Source organism: Protopterus annectens, chromosome 8.part0 (assembly GCF_019279795.1).
Source record: "Protopterus annectens isolate FY-2018-M chromosome 8.part0, PAN1.0, whole genome shotgun sequence".
In the NCBI taxonomy this organism is placed as follows: Eukaryota; Metazoa; Chordata; order Ceratodontiformes; family Protopteridae; genus Protopterus; species Protopterus annectens.
In genome coordinates this window covers 631,045,450-631,072,063 of record NC_056741.1, presented here as the reverse complement: position 1 = coordinate 631,072,063, position 26,614 = coordinate 631,045,450, and the positions used below count along the sequence as shown (strand labels likewise).

The window sequence follows — 26,614 nt, the reverse complement described above, 5'->3', positions numbered from 1 at the left end:
CATTCCTACTCATGAACACTCATCTGCCTGCCTTTCACAGGCAACTGGTTAGCATGTCAATACTGTATAGCTAATTGCATCTGTATGTCTACACCATGAATTTCCATGTCATTATGTACAGCTTTACAAAACATTGGTAGTTTAATTTTATACTATAATTTATAAAAGATGATTTAAATATAGACTATTATTGATTTATTTACTATTTGTTCATGGGGTAAGTGGAATGGTCTGTTGACCATTTTCTGCCACATCTAGTCATGGCTCTTGCCTGAATTTAGATTATAATTGTATAAGAGAGAATTTTGGTAGAAATTCTTTATCCAGAATATACTAAATACTAGAATATAGCTGTGAGCCATTTGTGATATCTAATCAGTGGTGCTTTGCCTTATAGTTTAAACTGAAATAACTCCAACTACTAAACCTCTGTAGTAGTGCTGGACTTCTTCTGTATCAGTTTTCACATACTGGAATTTTCTCCTTCCTATGATTATAGGCATACAAATTACAGGTGTACCTTACTAAACAAACTGCTGTTCACCTGATAAGGAAGCAGAAATGTATACTCATTTTCACAAGGGCTAATGATCTACTCATATTCATTTTTGTACAGTTGTAAATTCCCACAGTTTCCTACTGATCTGTCTTATTTTACATCTGGCACACCAAACATTGTCATTTAATGTCTGTTCACTTCATATCAAATTCCTTCCGTAAGCAGTCATGGCATACTCTAGGCCTTAACGAACAGGACACCCATTTCCACTTTATCAATTTGGGTACTGCCACATAATGAACATCTGCTTAATATTTGACTGTGACTCTTCCTTAAGAAAGGTATTTGATTTTCTTAGTATTGTTACAATAACCTTTTTTTTTCATTGTATATCATTTTGTTTTGCAAGTATGGTCAGCATACCATTTTAAATTTAACCTCATGTTGCTATTTTCTGTCAAGCAGCATATACGTGCACAACATAAATACAGATTTAGGCAAAACACACAAGTCCTTCATATTTAGCTTTATCTTTCAAAGTGTGCAAATGAACAAGGTGATATGATGAGACATAATAAAATGCCCAGGGGAGATTTCTTTTCACAGAAGAGGTGGTAAGGATTGGGACAGTCTTCCAGGAAAGTTGGATGCATCAAAGAAATATCAAAATTGAAGAATACTTAGGATGGACGTATGACTACTCTTATGGTGCATAAAATTAAAAAAAAAAGCTTTTAATAAGTTAGGATCTATAGCTTATTCAGAAGGAAAGGACCATGGCAATCTGAATCAGCAAAGCAGGCCTTACTTGTCACCGTAATCCATGCTTCACCATCTAATTTCCCAGGTAAAATGAAAGAGCCACGAGCTTAAATCATTCTCACAGTCAACATTTTAGTGTAAGCAGTGTGACCAGTGAAAGTGAAGTTATGATGCAATCCTTGTGGAGAAAAACATGCTTAAAAAAAGTCAATGTTGCACCTAAAAACTGACTGCAGCAAAACAGAGTAAAAACTCATCAGTATGTGGTGCAGTATATGCTTTGAATTCATTAGGTTTTAAAGAGCAAGAGATCTGGCCTATCATTTGTATAGGAACTGATTATCTACTTGTTGTTTCTTTTGTGATTTTTAACTTTGCTGCCCTTTTTACTTTTGCATTATTAAAACAAATGACTATTTAACAAGCTGAGCTTGCAAGCAAAATCAAAGTAACAGATTCAGAATATGATATTCAAAGAAAGGACAGTGGGTATATACTAGACTAGGGACTTAATAAGCCAAACCACGAACAACAATGTGACCCACAAATTTGATATGTATAGGGGTTGATTTACTGACTGCCTCTGTCCATCAGAGACATAGACACCAGATCAGGGGTGAATTTCTAATTACCCATCCATTTGTCCAAGTTGCACTTAAATAGAGTTAGGGAGGAACTCTGCTTCACATGGATGGGGAGCCTATTGCAGAGAATGGGAATTCTCTGAGAAACATATCTACATCTCCAACATGTCCTATATGTCACAAGCAAAATTTAGGTCTCTTATTCTAGTAGCTGATGCTGTTTGTTTTGCATATGTGGAAAAGTTTTGTCAGAACAGGGTTAGGGATGAAATGTATGCAAGGAAAGATCACTTTTCAGAAGTCTGTATGATACCGAGTAAAGAGACAGGACTTTGAGGCAATCACCATAGGGCAATGTGTTTACTCCCTGTATTCTGTTTGTAAGGAATCTTTGTGGATACTCCAGTTGCTGAATGTGCTTGGTCAGGTACATACTGAAGTGGGTAATATACTCTATGATGGGTCTGATGAGGGCCAAGTACAGTGGTATGATGACCTCTCTGAACCTAGATACCATGCCCATACCTATAAGTTCAGCAACATAGAAGGATTTTCTTACTAACATCTTCTTTTCTTTTCAGCCAAAACCTGAGTGCTGTCTGTGCAAAGAGAGTATAAACGTTGCAACCATTTATCACTCCATCTACGCTGGTGTCATCAGCACACCACCACCACATCTCTACTTGTTTTATCAGCACATCACCACTGCAGCTGCACTGGTGTTATCAACATATCACTACTGCACCTACACTGGGTCCTCGTGGAATTTTTTTACACACATGCACATTCAGACCCCCCCTCCCACATACGCATGTGTACACACGCACACAAGTGCAGACACACACACACACACACACACACACACACACACACACACACACACACACACACACACACACACACGCATGCCTCGCAAATTACTTTACCAGGATCCAAGATTCTTCAGCTGAATGGCAAACAAAACAGGCTGCAAATAGCTCACAATAACTTAAGTTGAGATCTGGCACTCTTTTCTGTTTTAACATGCTCCAAGAAGTCTCTCTCTCTCTCTCTCTCTCTCTCTGTCACTGGCTTAAATGTAGAGGTAGTTTGCTTTGTGCTAGGTGTGACCCTGCAGCTCAGGCTCTTACAAAACCTTCACAACATGCAGTAAAGCTTGCTCCAGGTATCCGTCTAGGTCCATCTGTACTTTTTTCTTGAACACAGGAACTTCCATCAGAGGCCCTGCAATGGCTCTGATATGGACATCTGATTGTGGAGAAGAACTTGGGTTGCTCATCTCAGATAATAAGTTGCAGGACTACCTCAACCAATTGCAGGCATTAACAGACAGTTCTGTCAATGTTTCTCAAGGTATGGTTCTGGACATTTGTCTTCTCATTATGTATTCAGTGCATAATTTGATGTAATTTGTTTGTTTTCACATTCTTATTATCTGTGCTATTTATTTATTTATTTGCTTATTCATTCATTATAGTAATTATAATGTTACATTTACAGACTTATTCCTGTTCAAATACAAGACTCCAAAAGGGCAATTCCTGTTGTCAGTATTTTATGGATCCAGTTTCACTTGTGTAGAATTACAGTCTCTTTCTTCCTTGCATACCTATCTTCTCAGAAATGTTACAGTTGTCAGCCATTATGCCCTTCTTTCTGCATTATGTGAGCCACACAAGTCTGGGATTTGAGTGTGCAGTGTCATCAGTTACACTGTGATTTTCCTTGGATTAGGATTCTCCTCCAAGACTAGTGTCTTATGACCTCATGGATTTAATTGAGTACTGGTTAAGGCTATGCCTAAGAATGGGAGGGTGATGTCATGAACCTGTATCTGACTGCTGCCTTCTCCTTACTGTGATAAAAAAGGTCTGTGTTCCTTTCTGATTGATGGCAGGCAAGTGGGTATTGCACTGAGGGTTAATGAAAGAGTGAGGAATCTGTTGCCACTTATAATATTGTTTTGTTTTTCTTGATACTGGATGTATTCCTATTCCTTCCTGTATCAATAATTTTACTTAATCAGAAAGTAGCTTTGTTTAGTATTTAAAAGTATCCAGCCAGTGACTGGTCACCAAGGTAAGACAAGCTACCATGGAGTCCTGTCATGTCTTAGAGCTAGCAAACTACACTGCCGAAACAAATTTCCTTCCCTGCTGCAAATGCATATTCTTTGATCTACAGCCTCAACTTACCTTATTAACAAATATTTTACTAAGTTCACATTTCATGCACATGATAACGATTACATGTTGCAGTCAACAACATAACAGCTTCATATAATTCTTAAAGTTTTATACCCTTTTAGGAGCAAACAATTATTTCAGTGCCTTATATAATGTAAATATTGCTTAAACCCCTGCCTCATAATTAAAGTTAATAAGTACTGTATGACAGAATATAGTAACAAAAAACTATGCATCATTAATTCTAAGAAAAACATAACCTATTTTATAAAAGCAAACCAATACAGCCCCCCACAAGAAAAGGCTAACATTTGCCTTATATTTCTTATTGCTTATGGTCACCAGTATCTGATCCATTAACTTTTGTTTTGTTCATCACATTTCTGATGTGATAACTTGTGTCGGCTGCCTTATTCTGCTGTCACAGCTCTGTATGAAATAACCTCTGAATGTTGGAGGCACCTGTTCTGCATTGTGATACAATAAAATGTAAGCACTGAAGTTATATTTCTTGTTTATTGACCTACATGCAACATATACTTGGAAGCTCTCTCTTCATCCTATGCATTAACACTGCCCTGAACTCCTGTTAAATTCAAGTACTTTTCAGTTTCACTGTGACTGAAATACAAAGCTTTAGGCTAGTAGTCCTACAGACTGATGGAATAATGCTCCCCCAAGTGGTAAACCTGTAACATCGCACTTCTGTATACTTGCTTGAAAGTGTCTGTCTAACCTTTTCTTCCCAACCATAAGTTGTTAAATTCTCAACAGACTAGTGTTTCTTTCGCTACACATTCCCCTTTGGAATTTCTGCTCAAAACACCCATAATAACAGATCATCAGGAAGTTATGAAGCTCTAAATGGAGAGTGGTGATGCTGTGTCAGTAGTAAACAAAAACTGCAGAAACCTACAATTCAGAGTGCCCAGTAAGCTTTTAAGAAAAAAAAAAAAAACAAAGAGTAAGAACGAACACCCCAAAACATTTAATTTTAACTTTCTTAATTTGTTTTCCAGGTAAAATCATTAGACCTACTGTTTCAATGGAAACTTTGGAGGGTTGCTTTGTTAAGTCAAGGTGGAAACTTTATGATGTAGATTGATAATCCACATCGTTTTTACTTCTACTGATGATGTTGCAGTGAAATTTTACATTTATGTTATTTTGTACATACGATGAGTTCTCACGAAGTACTGGATTCAGGTGATATATGCAGTTAAAAAAGCTGTAGCACTATTTCTGAAGATGTTCTCATTTTCAAAGTACTTTGTGTTCCTGTTCCCCTTTAATTTTTATCAATTGGTTTACATTTATTACTACTAAATGTTGTCTGTATTAGTAACATGAGCACTCATTCAGTTGCAGAACAGCTATGCATAATAAAACAAGCAACATAAACTACTAATATTTTTCCCACTATGGCGATGACAAGAAAGTCATAGCCCTTTCAAGCTTCAGTTCTATAACTTCTGTGCTATTTGTTCTTTCGATGAAAACTCAGATTCATTAATTCAGATGCATATATTATTTTTTCATGCAGTATGCAGGCCAGTCACATTAGATACAAAATGCAGCCACTAATGAGTGTATTGCCTTTTCTACAACACATCTTTTCCCATGTTGTTAAACGTAATCACTGGGAGCAGAGAGAAGGCTCATCACAGTCATGTCTTTTAAGCAGTTAGTGTGATAAACTAGTTCATAAGTGTTTACTTGGCTAATGACCACAAGGGCCTTTTTAAGCCTAGCCATGCATCCCAGATCTCTGACAAGTTCTGATACCCTTGATAAGTGTAAGCATGGACCTGAGAGATGAACCATTTACAGGTTACCTGTGTCCAGCATAGACATAGGTGCCAAACCAGGAATGAATTTCCAGTTTCCCATCCAATTATCCAAGTTACACTTGAACTGGGTTAAGGAGAACTCTGTTTCACATTGATGGGGAGCCTGTTCCATAGACAGGGTAGTCTCTGGGATACATACCTATCTCTCCAGCAGGTCCTATTTATATCACAGGCAAGGTTTAAGTCTTTAGAATGGGTAATGCTGGTGCTGTTTGTTTTGTGGATATGCAGGAGGTCCATCAGAGTGGGGTCTGACAACGCCCTATATTCCAGGCATAGATCTCCCCTCAAAAGCCCGTAGGAGACAGAATACAGGGATAGGGCCTTGGGGCAGTCTGAACAGGTCATTTTACTTATACCCTGTATTCTTTTAGTGAGGATCCTCTGTGGACATTCCAGTTGTTGGGTATTCCTGGCCAGGTACATACCAAAGGGATCATTGTACTCAGTGACAGGTCTGATGAAAGCTGAATACAGTGGAAGAATGACTTCCTTGGACATAGACACCATACCCTTGTTTATAAGTTGCACAACATAGAATGATTTCCTCACTACTGTAGGCAAGTGATGGTCAAAGGCTAGATTCCTATGTGTGTTTCTAAGTCCCTGACCACTGGGTCAATCTAAGCAGTGTGTTGTCAATATGATACTATTATGCATTTCTTGGCATTTAGTTTTAGTCCACGGCTCTGACACCAGTTGTTTGTCTGTGTCAGCCCCTCCTGGAGAACATTTGTGTCAGTGTGAGATTAAGTGACAGCTCCTAATTTGCAATCATCTGCAAATGTAGTCATCTAGAGACCACTGACATTGGCCTAGACTTCTGAGAAGTAAATACCAAAAAGGAGTGATCCAAGGACTCATCTCTGAAGGACTCCACTTGTGACTGGCCTCTTTGTAGAGATGGACTCTCTGATTCTAACTTCCTGGGTCCTGTCTGTGAGCCAGCTGGCTATCCACCAGGTGACATATGGGTTTGTACCTAACCTCCTGAGTTTTTCAACAATGCCTGAGTGGAGTATTGTGTCAAAGTGCCTTGGCCAGGTCAAGGTAGGCAGTGTGAATGATTCTGCTCTCATCCATTGCTTTAGTGACCTTCTCAAAGAAGTCCACCAAGTTGAGTAGGCATGATCTGCCCTTGATGAAACCAAACTGGGTTGGGTCCAGTGTCTGGAGGTTTACTTTATCTCTTTTGATCATCTCCATGATAATTCTTTTCATGGCTTTACATATAAGACTGGTGAGATTTATGAGTCTGCAGTTTCCAGGGTCTGTAGATGGTCCACCTTTTTGCAGAGGGATGACAGTTGCTGTTCTCCATTCATGAGGCATGAAGCCTGTTTGGAGGCTACAGTTAAACAGTAATTCCAGAGGCCCTGATAGATCATGTTTAATGCTACTTAGAGGGCATCCTGGGATATTGTCTGGGCCCACTGATGCAGTGTTCTTGGTCTTAGGGAGAGCATCAAGGACCTGTTCCCTAGTGATAGTAAGGGGAGTTATATTTGATGATATTTCCTGAGGGGAGGTTGAGGGGGAGATAGAGATAAAGCTGGAGCTGAATTTATCAGCCAGGAGGTTTGCTATATCTTCTGGCTTAATATAGGTGGCTCCATTTACAATGAGCTCAGCACACACTTGTGTATTGCCTTTGAGGTTGCAGACATAGCTAAAGTATGCTTTGTGGTTGTCCTTGGCCTTGGAGGCCAAACTCACCTCAAATTTGACTTTGGTAGACTTTAATTGTCCTCTGAGTTGTTTGTTTAGTTTGATGGGAGTGCTTTTATCCTGCTGGGTGCTGTTCCTCCTAATTTTTGCCATGATTTTCTTCCTCCTGTCATACAGCCTAGTATCAAAAGAATCCAAAACATGTACCTGGAAAATCCTGTACCTGAACTTTCATCTGATAAATAGGCTGTAGATCATTCATTTGCTCTGTTTCTTTAGGTACTTAAGCAAATGACTCAAGGCTGGATTCATGAATGGACCAGAGTTGTTTTCTGGAGCAGGTTCTGTTGAATCAATAACCGGAATGAAGATGTTTGGTGGACACAAAGGACAGTAGGACTGTACCATTTAGCAGTGGAACTGTGGTGGAGCTCAGCATGCTTCACTAGGCCAGACACTGGTTGCTGTTCTAATTAACAGCAGGTATTGAACAGGTTGTTTTTGGACCTCATTAACAGTGTCCAATATGGCACACCAGGATTAGTCAGACCATGGAACTAAGTGGCTAAGGGGCAAGGCCGAATGAATCATGTTGAAATGCAAGGGATGCTGCTCTGGGGAAAGGAGACTAATCACTTAACTGCTGCTTGGAGGGAGAGGCCAATGTCTGCCGCATTGCACATGACAAGGCATTTGCTGGGCCTGATCATCTACATGCCACTTACTGGGTGCTGAGTTTGGCAAGATGAAATGCGGGCTCCAGTAACTGTAGGACTGGGAGAAGAGGTACGTTGGCTATGTTCCTGCTTGACTCCATACTGAACTCTGTTTCTGATTAAACTCTATTCATAGGTTCATATTGTTTCTTTCCTCCTTTCCACTCTAATGCTGTCTGACTGTAACATGTTGTCAGACTCCTTACAATATCTGTACAGCTGTGCATAATTTGAGTTTTCTTTTGTGACAAATCATCAGTTTTTGTTACAATATTCATACGTGTTAGTGCATTGTACTGTACGTATTTGCTAATGCAATTACTGTATGTATACATATTTCTGTGTAATGTGAAATTTATTTTTAATATAGCCTTGTTTCATTTTTGTATGTTTGTGTATTTTTTGGTGTTTTCTCCCTGGACCTCCTCTGAAAAGTTTTTTTTTTCCCAGCCAGATTATCCCAGTCAACAAATGCTAAATAAATGAATAAATGTCAGGTCACCATCAGGATAGAAAAAGGCATAGATCCCACCTCTGATGGTGGTGGTGGGCAGGGGAGATATGCAGAAAGATAGGGGGTCTGTGGATATTATCTCTAGCAGTGTGGTTGGGAGATCTCCAAAGAAAGCTATCATCCACTAGGGAATGGGGTGCAATACCCTAATTGCCAGTCTTTAGAGGGTCTGCCAGTTGTTGTCAGGAGTGAGGCACAGACTTCTATTAGGGTGTGTGGGAATGCCAAAGGTATTCATTGTTGCCAGAAATGAGTGGGAGTTAAGGTAGATGCAATTTCATGCTGTTTTATGACTGTGCACTTACTTCTTTTGGTAGGGTGACCATATGCTGCCCTTTTTAGGCATACTACATTGGGCTGTTTTCAACAACAGTCATTTTCAAGAGTAACATGCCATCACTGACTAAGTGTCCCAAAGGGGAAGAAAGGAGAGAGTGAACTCAGTTTAGTTCGGTGCTTCTGGACTTTAACTAGGGCCATTGACTGTAAATGCTTTCAACTGATGTAACAGTGTGTTTGAGCTCTGATTCAAGGAGTACCTTGTTGCGCTCTATCCTTTTCATTCTTTGTGTGATTGTTTTATGTATTATGTTAAGGAGCGTAATGTGACTGGATTGAAGAGATATGTATTGGTGAACATCTTCTGTTCACACCTATCTGTCTGTGTTTGAAGGAAAGACTGATGCTCCATCATCTTGGACAGCTGTCACCTGTTTCAACAGCTTAGTAGTGTAGTAACCAGATTGATGATCTAAAGGGTCTAGTTTTAGTAAATAAATAAATAATCCATTTGAGTTCTGTGTTGGGGAGCACTCTCATTTCCCCTTCTTCAATAGCCTAAATAACACCCTGCTTCCTAGTTTTGGCACAGCAAACACATAGTCATACAATAATATTTTTGTCTTGTATCGTGTTGTTTATCTAGAATTCTTATATTTTGCACTGTTCTTCTAAAGTGCTTATTTTTCCTACAATAAATAGCTACATTTTACTTGTCCCATTCATATCTGAATGTTTTGAGCCATGCTTATTATAACGCATATATTTTGTGTATAAACTGTAAGAAATGTCATCTGTCCTCTTAATTGTAGCATCTTGTTTCTCAAACCAGATTACCAAAATGGATGACAAATTTAAAAAAAAAATAAATACAAACTTTCATGCCCTCAAGATTTAACTGAAAATGAAGCCTTCTTGATATTGATATATAGCTTAGATATTCTCCTAAATTACTTTGTCTGACAACATCTTCTTTCAGGGCACAGATCATCCTTTACCCTTTGAATTGCACAGTTGCTGTAAGTGTGCCCTGTTGCTCAAGTTCAACAGAAATAAATATATACGTGCACAGCTGTGCTTCTTGGTGCATTATTTACTGCTTATGCATAGAATTGCCACTCCCAGCTGATATGCACATACTCATATAAAACTGAGCCTGCTGGGATGTATAATATGCATATGCTCATTTAAAACTGAGCATATTTGGCTGTATGCATGTATAACTGCCCTCCTCTTATAGCTGAACCGAGAGAAAGAGAACAGCATGGGTATTAGTACTTAGATACTACACAATACCACACATTTCATGCTGACTCCACAAGATCTCTAATTATGTAGCCAGGTTGTCATTACTGCCTTTTTTATCATGTCCTTAAACTCCAGAACAATTCAAGAGCACTACTTACTAAGATGAGGCTGATAATGTCTTTTTATACCAACACCCTTGAACCTCAGCATTAACTGCCCATATGGAAATGCTTTTTTTTAATATTGTGCAGTTATGGTATCAATCTGTGTATGATAACTTCTAAATATTCATTCTAATACCACTTGAAAGCTTTCTCTAAATAAATAATTTCCTCCCTTGAGACTTCAAACTCAGGAAAGACCCTTTTAAGGTCATCATGGCTGGCTATCACTCCATGGTAATCAATCTGTTGATTGTCCCTCTTAGGGTACGAATATGGTTTGTCATCTTTCAGTGGAAATGAACAAATTCCTCAAACTGCTTTATCACCCCTTTTGTGTTATGGATACCATTAGCCATCTTCCTCTGGAAATACTTATCTTACTTTTCTGATCTGTCCTTCGTCTTGCATAGGAATGTGGTCAGTCATTTCATCTGTAAAGCCCTATGTGACAGGGTGTTGTCAGTTATCTATTTTTTGACATGATACTTGCTGTGGCCATTTCTCGGTGATCCTGGGAATTACTATATTGGTAATTACTGAACTGGATATACATACTTCTTTTGCATGGGGATAAAGTGAGCTGCTGCCAGGTATGACATGATGGCAGCGGCCCTTCCATGGAACTGTCATATTCCTACAGAATCATCCGCTGTCTAGTTGTTACTCCTGCACTATCTAGATTTCATATACTTCATAAATGACTTTGGTGAATCTTCTACATACTTCAGGCCCTCTTCCTGAAAATGTGTGCTCTCTTGTAATGTAAAGTCGTTGTTAATTACTTGCAGAACTATAGCAAATCTTTTACAGTACCCTTCTGCATTTATTGCCTCCCTTCTGGACCATTACTTTTGTTTAGCAGTACTCTGTGCATTGCATTTTGGTAGGCAAAGAGGTTATGTCTTCTGCATTACAGCATCTTTGTGTAGCTGATGATAGTTTTGATAGTGTTTTGATCCCCAATATGATACTGGCTTGAAAGAATAAATAGTTCTAAAAGTATTTGTATTATAAGCAAGTGCATATTATTTCTCTTTGCTTGATATTTACTCACTCAGCCACCTAGTTTGCCAACTTGGTAACAAATAGGTTTCTTCTCGAATGCTGCTCCATGATATGTTTTTTTTTCATTAATTTTGCTGCTTTTGTAAACAGAGATAACTCATGTATATGAGATGGTCCTATCACCACTTGTTTATTTGCGAAAGATGTGCATTGTTGTATAAACTAGAATAAATTCATAAGTGTAAAGCTGTGTTGTAATAATAATTTACTTACTACATAATTATACTATCTTACAAAATGTATTCAAATCAGACAAGCAAACTAGTAAAATAAATCTAGATAAGATAATGTGTTAAGGATGCAAATAGATGTCAACTCACCAAAAGCAGTTTTGGTGAATGTACTCCCCCCAGGCAAAACTATTTTAACTCAACCTTTGAGGCATTCTTTTTTGTGGCAAGGTGACCCCCAGCACCCATCTTGTGTGTGGAGGGGTAACACCCCCCAGACTTTTACATGCCAACTCTGAGGTCATACAAGAGTGGAGGAAGATAGAAAGTCTACTATTGCTGAAAATAGTTTCAACAGACTTTCCTCATGCTTTTTAAATGTATTAAAACTGCTCTTAAGTGCCTTAATTCCAGCTACTGGTTTGCACTGTAAAAGAGAACTACATTTCAAGCATTAGAGTGATATGCTTTATCTGTTACCATATCTGGTAATATCTAGTAGGGATGTCAATGATTTTTTGCCCATATCTATCTATCTATATATATATATATATATATATATATATATATATATATATATATATTGCTCCAATAGGTCCTAGCAGGCTGCTTTCCAGTACTACTCTCTACCAGTATTCAGTGTCATGTCATGGGAGAGTTAAGCCTTGACTCTAGCCTAAGTGACCTGATTTTGATTCATAGCTCTGGCATTTGAGGAGCTGGCAGGCAAGGATGGGCCTGCCCATCCTGGTGAGGGATAGCAGTCACCTGGGTGATCCCTAGTTGGGGCTGGTGATGCAGAAGGGCACACTGTTCAATGAGAGGAGAAAGGGGGTAGGTCAGTAGCTGAGTTGCTGTGGAGGTGAGACAATAAGCAAGCACATCCCTCTTACATACCTACTCCCTCAGATATGACAGCTGAACACAGGGGGACATGGGAGTAGGGCAAAATTAAAGACCATTCCATGACAGCAATGTGACATGATCCAATAATAACTCTATCTCCTTATCAGCCCTGACCCTAATTGGAATAAGTCCACTGATGGTCCGGAGAGGTAGGCAGACACAAACAAACATGGAGCAGCTCCAGGGCAGCTGATGGCCATGGTCCTCTCTGTGTCTTTTGTATGCTGATGTTCTGGGCATGCCTATGAGACTTATTTTCCCATGCTTCACAGTACATCAGTCCAGTATAGGCAAAACAGCAGGAAAAGAGAATTTCCATTGCTGTTATTTTAATGTTTAAAAACTCAGGATTTTACAAGGAGTAGTGGAGAAATACAAGGAAAATCAGCCATGTTTCTGTTTTTTTTTTAGTTTTGCAAAACGTACTTGTTTTTTCTGGTATTTTGCTATTTCCTAGCATATGTTAATAGAAACTCTGGCCACTCAATGTTGCTTCAGTGGCTGGACTTTTTTCTATTGGTATATGCTTGTGCTTTAATAGCAATGAGCAGTCATTGTATAAACTGCCTTAATTATTTTTTAGAAAATTATAAGAATTTATTCCATCCATCTTTTCCCTTGTTAGAATTGAAATAAAGTTTTCAAAACATTAGCCATGTAGCTTTCCTTTTACACTTACAAGTTTTATGTATGTGACATTATTTTATAACTTTTAATAATGATTTCAATCCAGCATATGTTTAATTATTACATTAATGCACAGTCAAGTCTAGGGGACAGCTGTAAACTTGATGGGGATCAGCTTTTTATACCTCACCCTATCTGATTGAAAACCAAATTGTCATGGCAGCAGGGGTAACCAGAGTCTAACTTGTCAGAATGCTGAACCCCAGAGTTAGAAATAACTGAAGATGCTGTATGAGTGTGTCTTAGTGCATATATTAATGTAGCACTGTGTATATGTATTGGTGTGCATGTATGTATATGTACACTTTTTTTTTATTATGTATGTTTTAAGTCTGTGATCTGACTGAAAAGTGATTCAGTGAATTTGTGTTTACTGATCGGTTACTAGATCTTGCTGGGTATAGGATGATCCTTTGCAATGACTATAGTTTGAATACCATTTCAAAAGTAAGTGGCAAATCCTTTTATGCACTAATGCCCCATGTATCACCAGGGAACTTATAATCAGCTTCAAGAAGAACACACGCTAAAAGGAAAGTGAGATTCCTCTTACAGTGACCCCCACTGGTATATGTGCAGCCCTTGTCTTTTGTTCATTACCATGCAGTTGGTAGTCATGTTCACCTGTTGATTTTTTTTTATATCATTAAGTTTTTGAGTAAAACATTGAGTACAAAACTGTTAAGTAGTAATTTAGAAACTCTTGTCTTCATTTACGAGTTAAGCTAGGGTAGGTTCTTGGCTCATGGGCAGCCTACAGTTTCCAATATTTATTAACAATCCCAGTAAGTGTTCAAGATTCTATCAGTGAAACAATTAAGAAACTGCTTAAATTCTACTTCTTATACTTATAACTGCAGGTTTTTGCTCCATAGCCTATCAGAAGACATTTTAAAGACAGACAGAAAAGAACCTCCCTAAATTTTTTTTTTTTTTTTTTTTTTTATGGAACCTGCTATTAAAGCTGTCATAAGAATGAATTTGAGATTCATAGTCGTTACTAGGCATGCAGCCCAGAAGAGCATTGAAAAGTCTATCCCATTTCCCAACTGCCTCAAAGCACTGCCTGGTTAACACAGCAGGCAAATTGTGACTGAGGGAATCAAACCCTGTATCACAGGAAGCAGCTTATTAACTTCTCTTTGACAGACCGCTATATTTATTTCTTCACCTTTTTCACATGTCTATTTCATACACCTTTGTGTTAATCCTATTTACTACTTGCCACATATTGCTGTTTTGTAATTATTCACATACCAGTACAATGAATCTCAGTTAAGCAAGCCACTATATAACTCTCAGTGGTGCCATAAGTGAACATTGTGTATAATAATATAACTTAGTCTTTCTTTCACTTCTTTAGGAATGTTAACCTATTGGGCCATTTATGTGATGAACCCCTCCACCTCCAATGTATTGTTTGTGCACCACATACCCACATAGTATAAATGGCAAACTCTTCAGCATAAACTACTTTTATAGTAGTAGTATTCTTTAGGTTCTAGGTCTTAAACTGAATTTTATAAGTCACAGTAAACACAGTAACTATTACATTTATAATATTTTGTAAACAACTTACAATATCTCAGCAACCACTCAAGTTAAACACATACTGCCAGCAACATTTTATTCATCTAACCAAGAGCTTTCATATGAGGCTAAGGATTTCTGTCTGTGTTACTTGGTTGTTGAGATATTCAGAAAATGTGAAAAATATATCTATATAAATTAATATCATAAAAAGTAACAGTTAATATCTATTTATCTGCACTAGACAGAGGTCAAATATCAATGCATTTGAGTTTGCCATTATGTAAGCTTTACAATGAAATCTTTTAAAACTTTGTACATAGCTTGGTTTTGGAATTATTGATGCAAATATGACCAAGCAATATTTGACACATAGACACGTCAGAAGGAGTTAACTGCAGATGCACCTGGAGGTGTCACTTGAATGTAATGAGGTTAGATCATCTTTTAAAGCAGTTTATTCCGCTCTTTTTGAGGTTTTGGTTTGAAGAAGAACCAGTCGACTGGATATTCCACCGCTAGAATGTTATCTCAGCTGCTTAATATTATGACATCTGAGGCTTATGGCATGCTGTATTATGACAGGGTTCCTCTCTCTGTCTATCTCTCTCCTTCTCTCTCTCGTTCTCCAATAGTCATTTTTTTCATTCCTTTTGTGAGTCTGGATAGTATTCTCATTCAGAAAGTTTGGTGGCTTTCCTTCTTTATCTTCAGTCTATATCAGGTATAATATTTTGCATTTAGTTGTTCCCTACATTTAGAGTTAAGGGAAGACCTTCGATTCTGTGAATTAAACCCTTCAGAATATCTGTCAGCATGGCTTAACCATGCTGGTTACCAGACATGTTATGGTCCATTGGATTTACGCATCATTTTAATTGGTACTATGTTATAACTAAGCAATGATTATTATGGCAGGTCATGCTCCCTCTACTAAGACTGTTGTTGCTTCTACAACATTCTTCAGAAGGGTCTCTGTGTTAGATACTTGTGTAGTGTAGACTCAGCTTACAAATGTTCTACATGCTGAATGTTCACTCCATATTGATAGGGGGTTTTATTGCTAAGTGGTTTAAAGTGCATCAGCAAGACCTACTGCCTCCCTTTCACATTCATTCCTTGAGAATCTTCTCACAATTATGCATTTCCAAAAAGGCAGCATGGAATAAAGTATTGCATCATAGTTATCATAACAGTATAGCGTTAAAATATTATTCTGTCTTTTTTGTCTTATCTCCTTTATTATCCCCCTCATATCTCTTATTTACTTGTTGGTATTACATTATACAGCTGTGCTGTTTTGCTGCATGAATCTTGAGAGTGTCTAATGGAAATATATCAAAAGTGCTTAATAGCTTTTGGAAGTTTCCTGTTTAAAAGCAGGCATGGTATTTGCTCCTGATCTTTATCTGCAGGATGTCAATGGAAGCTTATCTGCTCTGTCTCCTCTGAAAATACAGAAAACTTTCCACTGGCCTAGTTTGCATCCTTGCAATAATCTAAAGAGTGGTAACATCCTGATGCTTGTACAAGAACATGTTTATAGATTAATAAGGAGGTGCTAAGGTCAGACATCTGGACTGAAGCCAACGTGGTGGATGTCTCTACTAACTTTGAGTATAAAGCAGATTGTTTTACAACTCCAGAGACTACAAAGTCAGCTTGGTAGTGCATACCCTCTGCATTTATAATATTATGATTGTCTCCATTTGCTGACCGCATGGTATAAACACGTATGGTAGTGCATGCCCTCTGCATTTATTATATTATGATTCTCTTCATTTGCTGACCACATTGTATAAACACAGAAAACATTCAGTCATTGCTTTAGGAGATTGAGCCAAATGAAGGAAAGCCTCAGCAAGCTGAACTTAGGCATCCCTATGTAAGATCTGACGAAAGGACAGAAAGGAAATATCTCACACAGTTGTACTTTCAATCATCAGGTTTACCAACCTATCAGCCAGTGAGCAAATAAATAAACAAGGAAACCACCCAACAAATAAATAAAGAAATAAAAAGTATAGGCGGAATTTGAAAGATAGAAAATTCAGGTATCTCTTACGGAGGTCTTTTTGAAACAACATTTTTAGGATAAGTTGTCATTAAAAGTATTACAGGCCACTAGATAAATTAAAGGGAGATTATAATGGAAAGATTATGAGAAGGAGACATTGGGAGAAACAGCTATTAGGAGCTGCCTGCAATGACAGTAGGAGCTTGTTAGACCACTCGTTTTCTTTTTTCCTTGTTTTCATATGTTTCTGTATATTTAGAATACATAAGCACTGCGCAAATTAAGTACTTCCAAGTGAGGCTATTACATTTCTAAAATAGCCTGAAATAGTAAACACTTCCTAGCCAATAAAAACAGAACTCATTACAGACCAGTTTGTTGGTATTTCCCAAGCATGTGAGGAAGAAGCAAATGGTGTTTAAATTCTGCTTAGATTTCCCTATATAGATTTAGAACAGTGGCATAAATGTCAGACAATGAATCTGCTTATCAATGAAACAAACTGTTGTGAGTTTTCATGTTGGATTTTTCAAGGTTGAGCAAAGCCACTACAACACAGCACAAGATGAGGTCATAACAAGGTCGAAATATGCATATACACAACTAATGTGGTTTGGCTTTACTGGCCTGAAATTGTCAATTAAAATGATGAAACAAGTCATGGGCATTCAGAATCGCCAATTAGCTGAAACATCTGATATTCATAACGATCATTTGCATATATCCCATGTGCCTCTGATACAAGAGGTTTGGAAGGTCAGTCAATGGAAGTTCTAGCTTTGCTGGAGTTTTCATTTTGTTTTTTCTGATTGGTTTTTCAGTAACCTTCTCACCCATTGTTTTAGTTTGTTGTTTGGGATATTTTTGCAATGACCCTAATGATAATGGACATCAGCTGAGTATAACAGTGCTGTGTTTGTAATGCTTAGTCAAACCCTCTGCATGTGTTGTGCTGATGAGTTCATAACAAGGCCAAAATATGCATATCCACAGCTAGTGGGTTTTGGCTTTATTGGCCTGAAATTGTCCATTAAAATACGCTTTGGTGGAGTTTTCATTTTGTTTTTACTGATTGGTTTTTCAGTAACTTTCTCACTAATTGTTACAGTAGACAAGCTTGGAATCTCAAATCAGGTAACCCAGGCTTCTCAGTTATAAGTGATATCAAATACAGACTGAATAGACTTAATACACATTCATAACATCTGCTTTTATGTTCATTGTGGTTATCTTACCACAAATATTTATCCTCATCAGAGATTGCCTGGCCAGTTAATGTAGTTGAACATCCATCTTCATGTAAAACTGACTTCTTGGAATCTCTTTAAAAAGTATGTTCTCTACAATGTTTTGGAATCATAGCAGAAATCATCTCAAAATGTAGTTCTCATTGTTAGGTCATGTTGTACCTATTATCTGCATGAAACTGCTGAAATACTGAGGAACAGAATTATTGCAATCAGAACAGAATACTTTTTTTGTTATGTAGCCCACAGTTTCATTGCAAAACACAGCGCATTACACTGCAACATTATTAATAATCTACCCCCAACTCAAAGCAGCAAAATAGATCTGTTTAATAAAATACAAAACTATCCTAGAACAGACTGCATTACCAAAGGAAATACAAAATGTACGTCAAAGTGCATATCTGCACATCCACTCTTTCTCTAAGATCAAGCAGTAGTGAATACAACAACTGAACTATGAGGTCAGTGCGGCAATCACTTTGGAATAAATACACCTTCAGGGAAACACAACCTGAGCTAAAGCATATGGCAGAGTAATGTGTACTGTTATAGTTGTCCTTCTAGTAACTGGAAGCCTAGTTGTTAGGCTAAGTAGGTTGAAGAGCCCCACAAGTTAAAAATTCATAAAAATCTTTATAAAATCTCTGCATTCTTAGCCAAGGATGAGAACCAGGTATCATCACAAGATATGCAGGATATGTGAAAAAAAAAGGATTGAACACTTTAATCACACATCTGTCTGGCTCTGTATGGTTGGCAGCACTTCCATTCCATAGCATTGCATTTGGTATGCTTTCAGATCCAAAAGTCTGGGGAAAATACTTCATGAATACAGTGGAAGTCAAATACTTAAACTCTTTTTACACCTAAACAAGGTTATTATTTTATTCAGCTTCAGGCATGCATTAAACATCCAGAAGCCACTGCTTTTCTTTATTTAGCACCCGTGAGAATCATACTCACATTTCTCTGCCTTATCTGGGATTTAACAATGTTTTTTGTACAATTATTCTAATATATATTTATATATATATATATATATATATATATATATATATATATATATATATATATATATATAGGTTCATAGGTGTGTACTAGGCTAATGGCCCTGGTGCCTTTACAAGCCTAGCCCATAGGATTACCCTGGCACTGTGACACTTGACCTTAGTTTCCAGTGCCTCTGTTGAGAAGAGCCACTGGAGTGATCCCTGGGGTGAATTTTCTATTTCCCATCTACTCATCAAGATTTCTCTTGAAGAGGGCCAGTGAGGTGCTCTGTTTGACATGTATGGGAAGTCTATTCCATAGCATAGGCAGTCTTTGGGTTATAAACACGTTTATATAAGCACGTTCTGTTGATTATGGTAATGAGGTTGAGGTCTCTGAAGCATGTGGTGCAGAGGGATTGGGATTTCTTTAGATGTAGCATTTCTAACAGAGCTGGGTCAGACATGGCTTTGTAAGTCAAGCAGAGACCACCTCTGAGTAGGTGATATGAGAGAGAATAGCTGGAGTTTTTTGAGTCTGTCCATATAGGACAAATGTTTAAGGCCTAGGATCCTTTTTGTGAGGTACTTTTGTGGCCTCTCCAGTTGTTGCAGATGTCTAGTGAGGTACATGCCAAATGGAGCATTGTACTTGATGATTGGCTTAATTAGGAAAGAGTAGAGGGAGACAATGACCTCTTTCTTCCTGGATGCAAAACCCTTAGTAATGAGATATGCCACATAGAAGGACTTTCTGACCACAGTGGCAGTGTGGTGGTCAAAAGAGAGGTTGCTGTCTACCTGTGTTCCAGATCTCTTATAACTCATTGAGGCCTTTCTGTAGGATGTCAGCATCACTTGGGGAGTTAATAATAGGTCCCAACTTGCAATTATCTGAGAACTTTGTCAGCCAGAGTCCCTTTGTGTTGGCTTGGACTTCAGAGAAGTAGATACCAAACAGGAGAGAACCCAGGACAGAACCCTGTGGGATTCCCTCATGACTGATCGGCAGTCAGACTTGGAGTCAGGTACTTTCACACAGTGGGTTCTACCTGTGAGCCAGTTTGCAACCCACCTAGTGATATAGGGGTTGATGCTTGCTTAGTGAGTTTTTCTATGATTCCTAAGTGGGGAATGGTATCAAAGGCCTTGGCCAGATCAAGGTAAGCTGTATGAACCACCTTGCCTTCATCCATAGCTCTGGTAACTGACTCAAAGAAGTTGACCAAGTTGAGCAGGCATGATCTACCCTTCACAAAACCAAACTTTGTGGGATCCCAGAGTTTGGAGATTCCCTATATCCTTGTTTATTAGGTCCATGATGATGCATTCCATAACTTTGCATATCAGACTCATCAGGCTAATGGGATGATAGTTCCTGGGGTCTATAGCTGCTGCTACTTTGTGAAGAGGTGACTGTAGCAGTGTGCCATTGAGTAGGGGCACAGCCAGAGGTGAGGCTGTGATTGAATAGGGCACACAGGTGAGGTGTCAGTTCACTCTGTAGTTAATGTAGAACACAGCCAGGGATATTGTCAGCTCCCATAGAAGCTGTATTCTTGGCCTTGGACAGTGCTATTTTAACCTGTACAGCAGTAATACTGGGTGCCTGGCAATCTATTGGTGTTGTGACTGGTCCTTTTGGGGGAGGGGTAAAGTTGGCACTAAATCTGTCGGCAAGTATATTGGCAATATCTGTTGGCTCGGTATAGGAGGTACCATTGTGCAGTAGCTCAGTGCAAATCAGGATATTGCCGTGGAGATTCTTTACATAACTGTAGAAGGCTTTGTGGTTGTCTTTACTATCTGTTGCAATTCTGTTTTCATAGCTAGCTTTAGAGGATTTGATGAGGGATCTCAACTTTTTGTTGAGGCTGATAAGGGAGTTTTTCCAGTCTTGGGACTTCACCTTATACCAAATCAGTTTCCCCCTTCTGTTGTAGAGTTTGTTTATGGCAGGGGACCACCAGATTGGCTTTCTTTTTTTGGAGGAGAGTGTCTTGGTATTATTGGGTATGGCGAGATCCATGCATTTGTGTACGTGTTCGTACAATGCATTGGTGAATGATTCGGCGGTCATGCAACTATTCTCCATTTGCATGGGTGCCGTGAAGTTAGCCACGTCTGTTTTGAGGATCCCAAAGTTAGCTTTGGAGAAGTTTTTCATGGTGGTTACCTTTGCGGGGGGGTGTGGTGTGGATTTCCAAGGTGATTAGTTTGCAGTCGTATCTAACCAGGGAGGAGTTGACTATTGGTGTAGAGCAATGGTTGCCCATGTTAGTAATGACCAGGTCAAGGATGTTGCTACCTCTAGTGGGGGTAAGACTGAGCTGGTCCAGGGCATTGGAATTAATGAATTCCAGGAAATGTTGGGCAAGTGTATCGGTACATGAGTAGTTTTCCCAGGTATTGGAGGGGTAGTTGAAGTCGCCCAGTGTGAGAGTGACAGTTTGGACCCTAATATTCTCCAGGGTGCTTAGGAACATGGAGTGTGAGTCTTGGGACATGGTTTGGGACCTATAGCAGGCTCTGACCTGAATTGCTGTCTTACCCAAGGTTAGCTGCACCTGAAGTATCTCAGATGCGTTATGTTGGGCTACCAATCTGGAGGTGTGTATATCCTTTATGAATATGGAAACACTACCACCTTTGGAGCTTCAGTCTAAGTTCTGGGGCCGAAAAGTGTGGAATGATTTATAGCCTGGTAGTGCAGGGGTGCTTTCTGCTGCCTTGAACCAGGTCTCTTGTACAGCACAAATGTCTATGTTCTCCATTTTGAGGAGTGCTTCAAGTAAGTGCATTTTTGAGATTTAGACTTCAAGCGTTGCCTACAAAGGGTCCAAACAATGTAGGCATGCATGCATGGAGAACCACCCTTGCCACATGCAAAACAAACAAAACAAATATTGCTTTTTGCAGTGGTGGCAAGCCCAAATGCATGCCCCATACATGGGAGGATTGTGGCCCCTACACCCCCATCACTAATTATATATACCATCTCCAAGATCGCAAAACAGTGGGAAAAGGGCAAAATACCATTCCTCACTGTGTAGCTATCCCACATGCAAAGCAGGTAGCATCCTGTGAGGAACCAGCAGTTTGACAAATGAACCATCCTAACAAAGTGCTCAGTCTAATGAACATGCAATCAAACATCCCCAACCCATGTATGTCTGTATATATATATATATATATATATATATATATATATATATATATATATTGATGTTGTGTCTTTCGGCTTTTCCCGGTTAGGGGTCGCCACAGTGGAACTCCAGTCCACTAATGACTGGCAGTAGATTTTTACGTGCCGAGTTGCCGGCCCTGATGCACAACCTTCAATGAAGGTACATCTATTCACGCATGTCTCCACACAGAAGACGCTCTAGCTGAGAATCGAACAGGACAACATCTTACTTTGAGGTGACAACGCTTCCGCAGCACCACCACCGCATATATATATATATATATATATATATATATATATATATATATATATATATATATATATATATATATATATATATATAAAATGTATCTATATATATATATATATATATATATATATAGGTTTACTATCGTTTGTGCGAACGACAGTCTGTCGGCAGTACTGCTGCTGAAAATCAGAATGTCGTGCACAAAATTTAAATGGATGGGATAGTTGAACACACTTATGGGAATGCAGCAGTGCATTCGCATAAGTGTATTTGACTATTTGCACGTAGATCGCTGTACAGTGGGGATTGCAAATTCATCCATATCTCCACTGTAGTGCGATCTCGGAGTTAGAATATTTTAGTAGTGGGGGGTGCAGGGGGGCTTGCCCCCCTGCAAAAATGTGATATGTCATATAGGAGTCTGATTTACATCATCTCCTATATGGCTATCATGTGATGGTTTCGGTAACAATGTCGACTCAAATGTGTTGATCATTTGGGTCGACATTGTGGCCGTTCAGAATGTTTGTGCTCGGTTTTACTTTTCATTGTTTCATATGGCAAAACATTTGCCATTCGAACAAGTGATAGTAAATATTATATATATATATATATATATATATATATATATATATATATATATATATATATGGATCTACTTTTATTAAATGAAAGTATGTTTTAATGAACGTTACTTACCTGAGCTGATTCCACTGAAACCTCTTCATAACAAAACATGGACTGCTGAATTCCAAATTCCTTTCCCTGTGGGGGTGGGGGCGTGCAGCCCCCCCACTTTCGTGGGAGTAGCTTTGCTCTGTTTTGGTTCGTTACCAAGGTGGCCAAGTGGTTCCTTTCTCGGGTAAGTAACATTTAAAATAAACTTTTGTTTAATGAAAGTAGATTCATATATATATATATATATATATATATATATATATATATATATATATATATATATATATATATAAATACTGTTAGACATACCTGTATACCATTTATCCATGAGTACCTTTAGATATACCTGTATACTATGTATCCATGAGTACTGTTAGACATACCCATATACCATTTATCCATGAGCACTGTTAGACATACCCGTATACCATTTATCCATGAGTACTGTTAGACATAACCATATACTATTTATCCATGAGCACTGTTAGACATACCCATATACCATTTATCCATGAGTATGGTTAGACATACCCATATACCATTTATCCATAAGTATTGTTAGATGTACCTATATACCATTTATCCATGAGTACTGTTAAACATACCCATATACCATTTATCCATGAGTACTGTCAGACATACCCGTATACCATTTATCCATGAGTACTGTTACACATACTCGTATACCATTTATCCATGAGTATTGTTAAACATACCCGTATACCATTTATCCATGAGTATGGGTAGACATACTAGTATACCATTAATCTATGAGTATTGTTAGATGTACCAGTATACCATTTATCCATGAGTACTGTTAGACATACCCTTATACCATTTATCTATGAGTACTGTTAAACATACCCATATATCATTTATCCATGAGTACTGTTAGACATACCCATATACCATTTATCCATGAGTACTGTTAGACATAACCGTATACCATTTATCCATGAGTACTGTTAGACATAACCGTATACCATTTATCCATAAGTATTGTTAGACATACCTATATACCATTTATCCATGAGTACTGTTAGACATACCCGTATACCATTTATCCATGAGTACTGTTAGACATAACCGTATACCATTTATCCATAAGTATTTTTTGACATACCTATATACCATTTATCCATGAGTACTCTCAGACATACCCGTATACCATTTATCCACCAGTACTGGCAGACATACACATAGATGGTGTGCCTTTTTGACTGGGGTGTAGCCTGAGTGGATAAATGCCAGAGCAACATGGTGCCTCATTTGTACGATCTCATAGCTCTGGGGATTAATCCTGACTTACATTCACTGTCTGTGTGACGTTTATGTGTTCTTTGTGTCTGCATGGGTTTTCTCCAGACAGTCTGGTTTCCTCCCAAAAACAAGCTGGTTGATTGCCTATGCAAAACTGTCCATATATAGTATACTATATTATATTAACTTGCATATCTGTGCCCCACTCTTTCTCCAATTATATCTAAGTACCAGGCCACTTATCTGGTTAACAGATAGTAAATAAATGATAATAGATTTGAGTAAATCTCAGCCATGACCATGAATAGATGGTGCTTACTTCAGTCACATAATTGATTATTTAAAACATTTTCCTGTTTTTAAATAAGCGCATTGCAGAGAAGCTGAGTGTCCATGTGTAACACTACTGACCTGAGTCAAACACTGAGCCATGACCACTAGAATGGTCACTTGGGACAATACCTCCAGCCTCCTTTCCTATCCCAGGATGTGACATTTGGAGCTGGTACTGTGAACTCACTTCCTGCTGGAGACCAGCAGTGTAGCTGCACCATCATACTAATTAGAGTTGGAATGACGTGATGTTTAGTATCGTGCATACAGGGATATACAGAACTGATGCACCTCACTATTGCATATCTCACCTCCTAGTTAGGGAAGACTACAACTAAATGCAGGACTGAAGGTTTCCAGTGACTGCCATTTCACCTCAGACTCCACTCCTCAGCCCCTAAGATCATCTAGTCATAAAACTGGGCTTTCAGAGAAGTCAGACGGGCTGCCCGGTGAAGAGTCATCTTTGGGATCAGCTGATAAGAAACAGCTGATAGGAGTAGTGAGCAGTGAAAAGAATGGAGCTGATAAGACTTGAATGCTCATTGGGTCCAGAAGGGAACAATAGCAAAAGAAAATAAACAAACAGTAAATATGTTGAATTGAAGTACTGTTTGTGCCAATTAGTAGATCTCCCCATTTCAAGTATTAGATGAAATCTATCCTTACTGCACCTGTTGCTATACAGGGTTTAAGTCATAAGTCACTCAGCTGCAACACAATAAAAAGCACTCCATCAACTGCACATTGTCCAACATTGCAGCATAAGTTATGCCAGATAGCCCCAGACCTTAACAGAATGCTGGCAAAATTACAGCAACTAACAAAAATAAATGGAAATAAGCAGAAACAGGAAAGACATAGCAAATAAGAAAACATTTTGCCCCACTCCCCCACCCCCCCCCACACACACACATATAACTTCATGGCTATATAACCACTGTAAAAGTGGACCATAAGTTCTGGTGTAAAACTAGTTACCTTCCTTTCTCCATTGTTATGTAACCCTTTGAAAACCCTAAAGCCATTCTTTCAGTAAAATGTAATACTCTTCAAGATAGCACATTGGCAAAATAATGGGTTCTCCAGCTTTGAAACTGTTTGTTTATTTGTGAGTGCATTTGTAAACATAATGGATTTGTGCAATGTATCTTATATGTGTCTCTACAGACCACCTGGATGTAGCCAGCAACACACAATTTACATGTTATTTCCTGATACTTATTAATTTCCCAGTTTTCTTTCTAAATGGTTTTGGGGATCTCCATGAAGACTATTAAATCAACAAACAAACAATTAATGTGCTCTGTCATTTCATTCTGATTTTCGCTATGAAGTCATTTGGGAGAATGGATTACACTGGACTATCACCTCTGACATTTGCCTGTTAGCATAATTGATCAAAAAGCTACTCCAGAAGATGACATTTGATGATTAATACATAACTTTGGTTTCTCTTACATATTTCATTATGTAAGACATGTTTTTTTTCTTCTACTTACAGGAGTACCTCTTTCATCTGGTGCCTGGAAAAGTTGAGTCAGGGAAAGGAAAATGTCCTTATGACCCCAAGCAGGAGAACATGGCTGCTCTTGTCAGTAAGTCGAGGATTGTTGGAGTTTGTAGAAAAACTTGCATTTGAATCAGATGGCACCTGGTTTTAAGGCATTGCAGCATGAAGTTAATGGAAACTGCTTGTGTGGTCAATTATCACGTCATCCACATCTAATTAATCTCAGGCATTCCTTTTTCCTGACATAGTTTACTTGTGTTTTTTCACCAATGATACACCAACTCCCCAACAGGAGCCGCACTTAGATTC

At 38.4% G+C, this 26,614-nt stretch overlaps 1 protein-coding gene across 3 annotated transcripts in view; it reads left to right on the top strand.

Annotated features, from left to right (window-relative positions):
- LOC122808957 (semaphorin-3F-like) overlaps positions 1-26,614 on the top strand; it is a 961,051-nt gene that overhangs the window by 795,145 nt on the left and 139,292 nt on the right. For all 3 annotated transcript variants that reach the window (XM_044080116.1, XM_044080115.1, XM_044080117.1), the window contains one exon: positions 26,297-26,390. In XM_044080116.1, the coding sequence (XP_043936051.1) occupies positions 26,297-26,390 (94 nt within the window). The remainder of the gene's footprint in view (positions 1-26,296; positions 26,391-26,614) is intronic.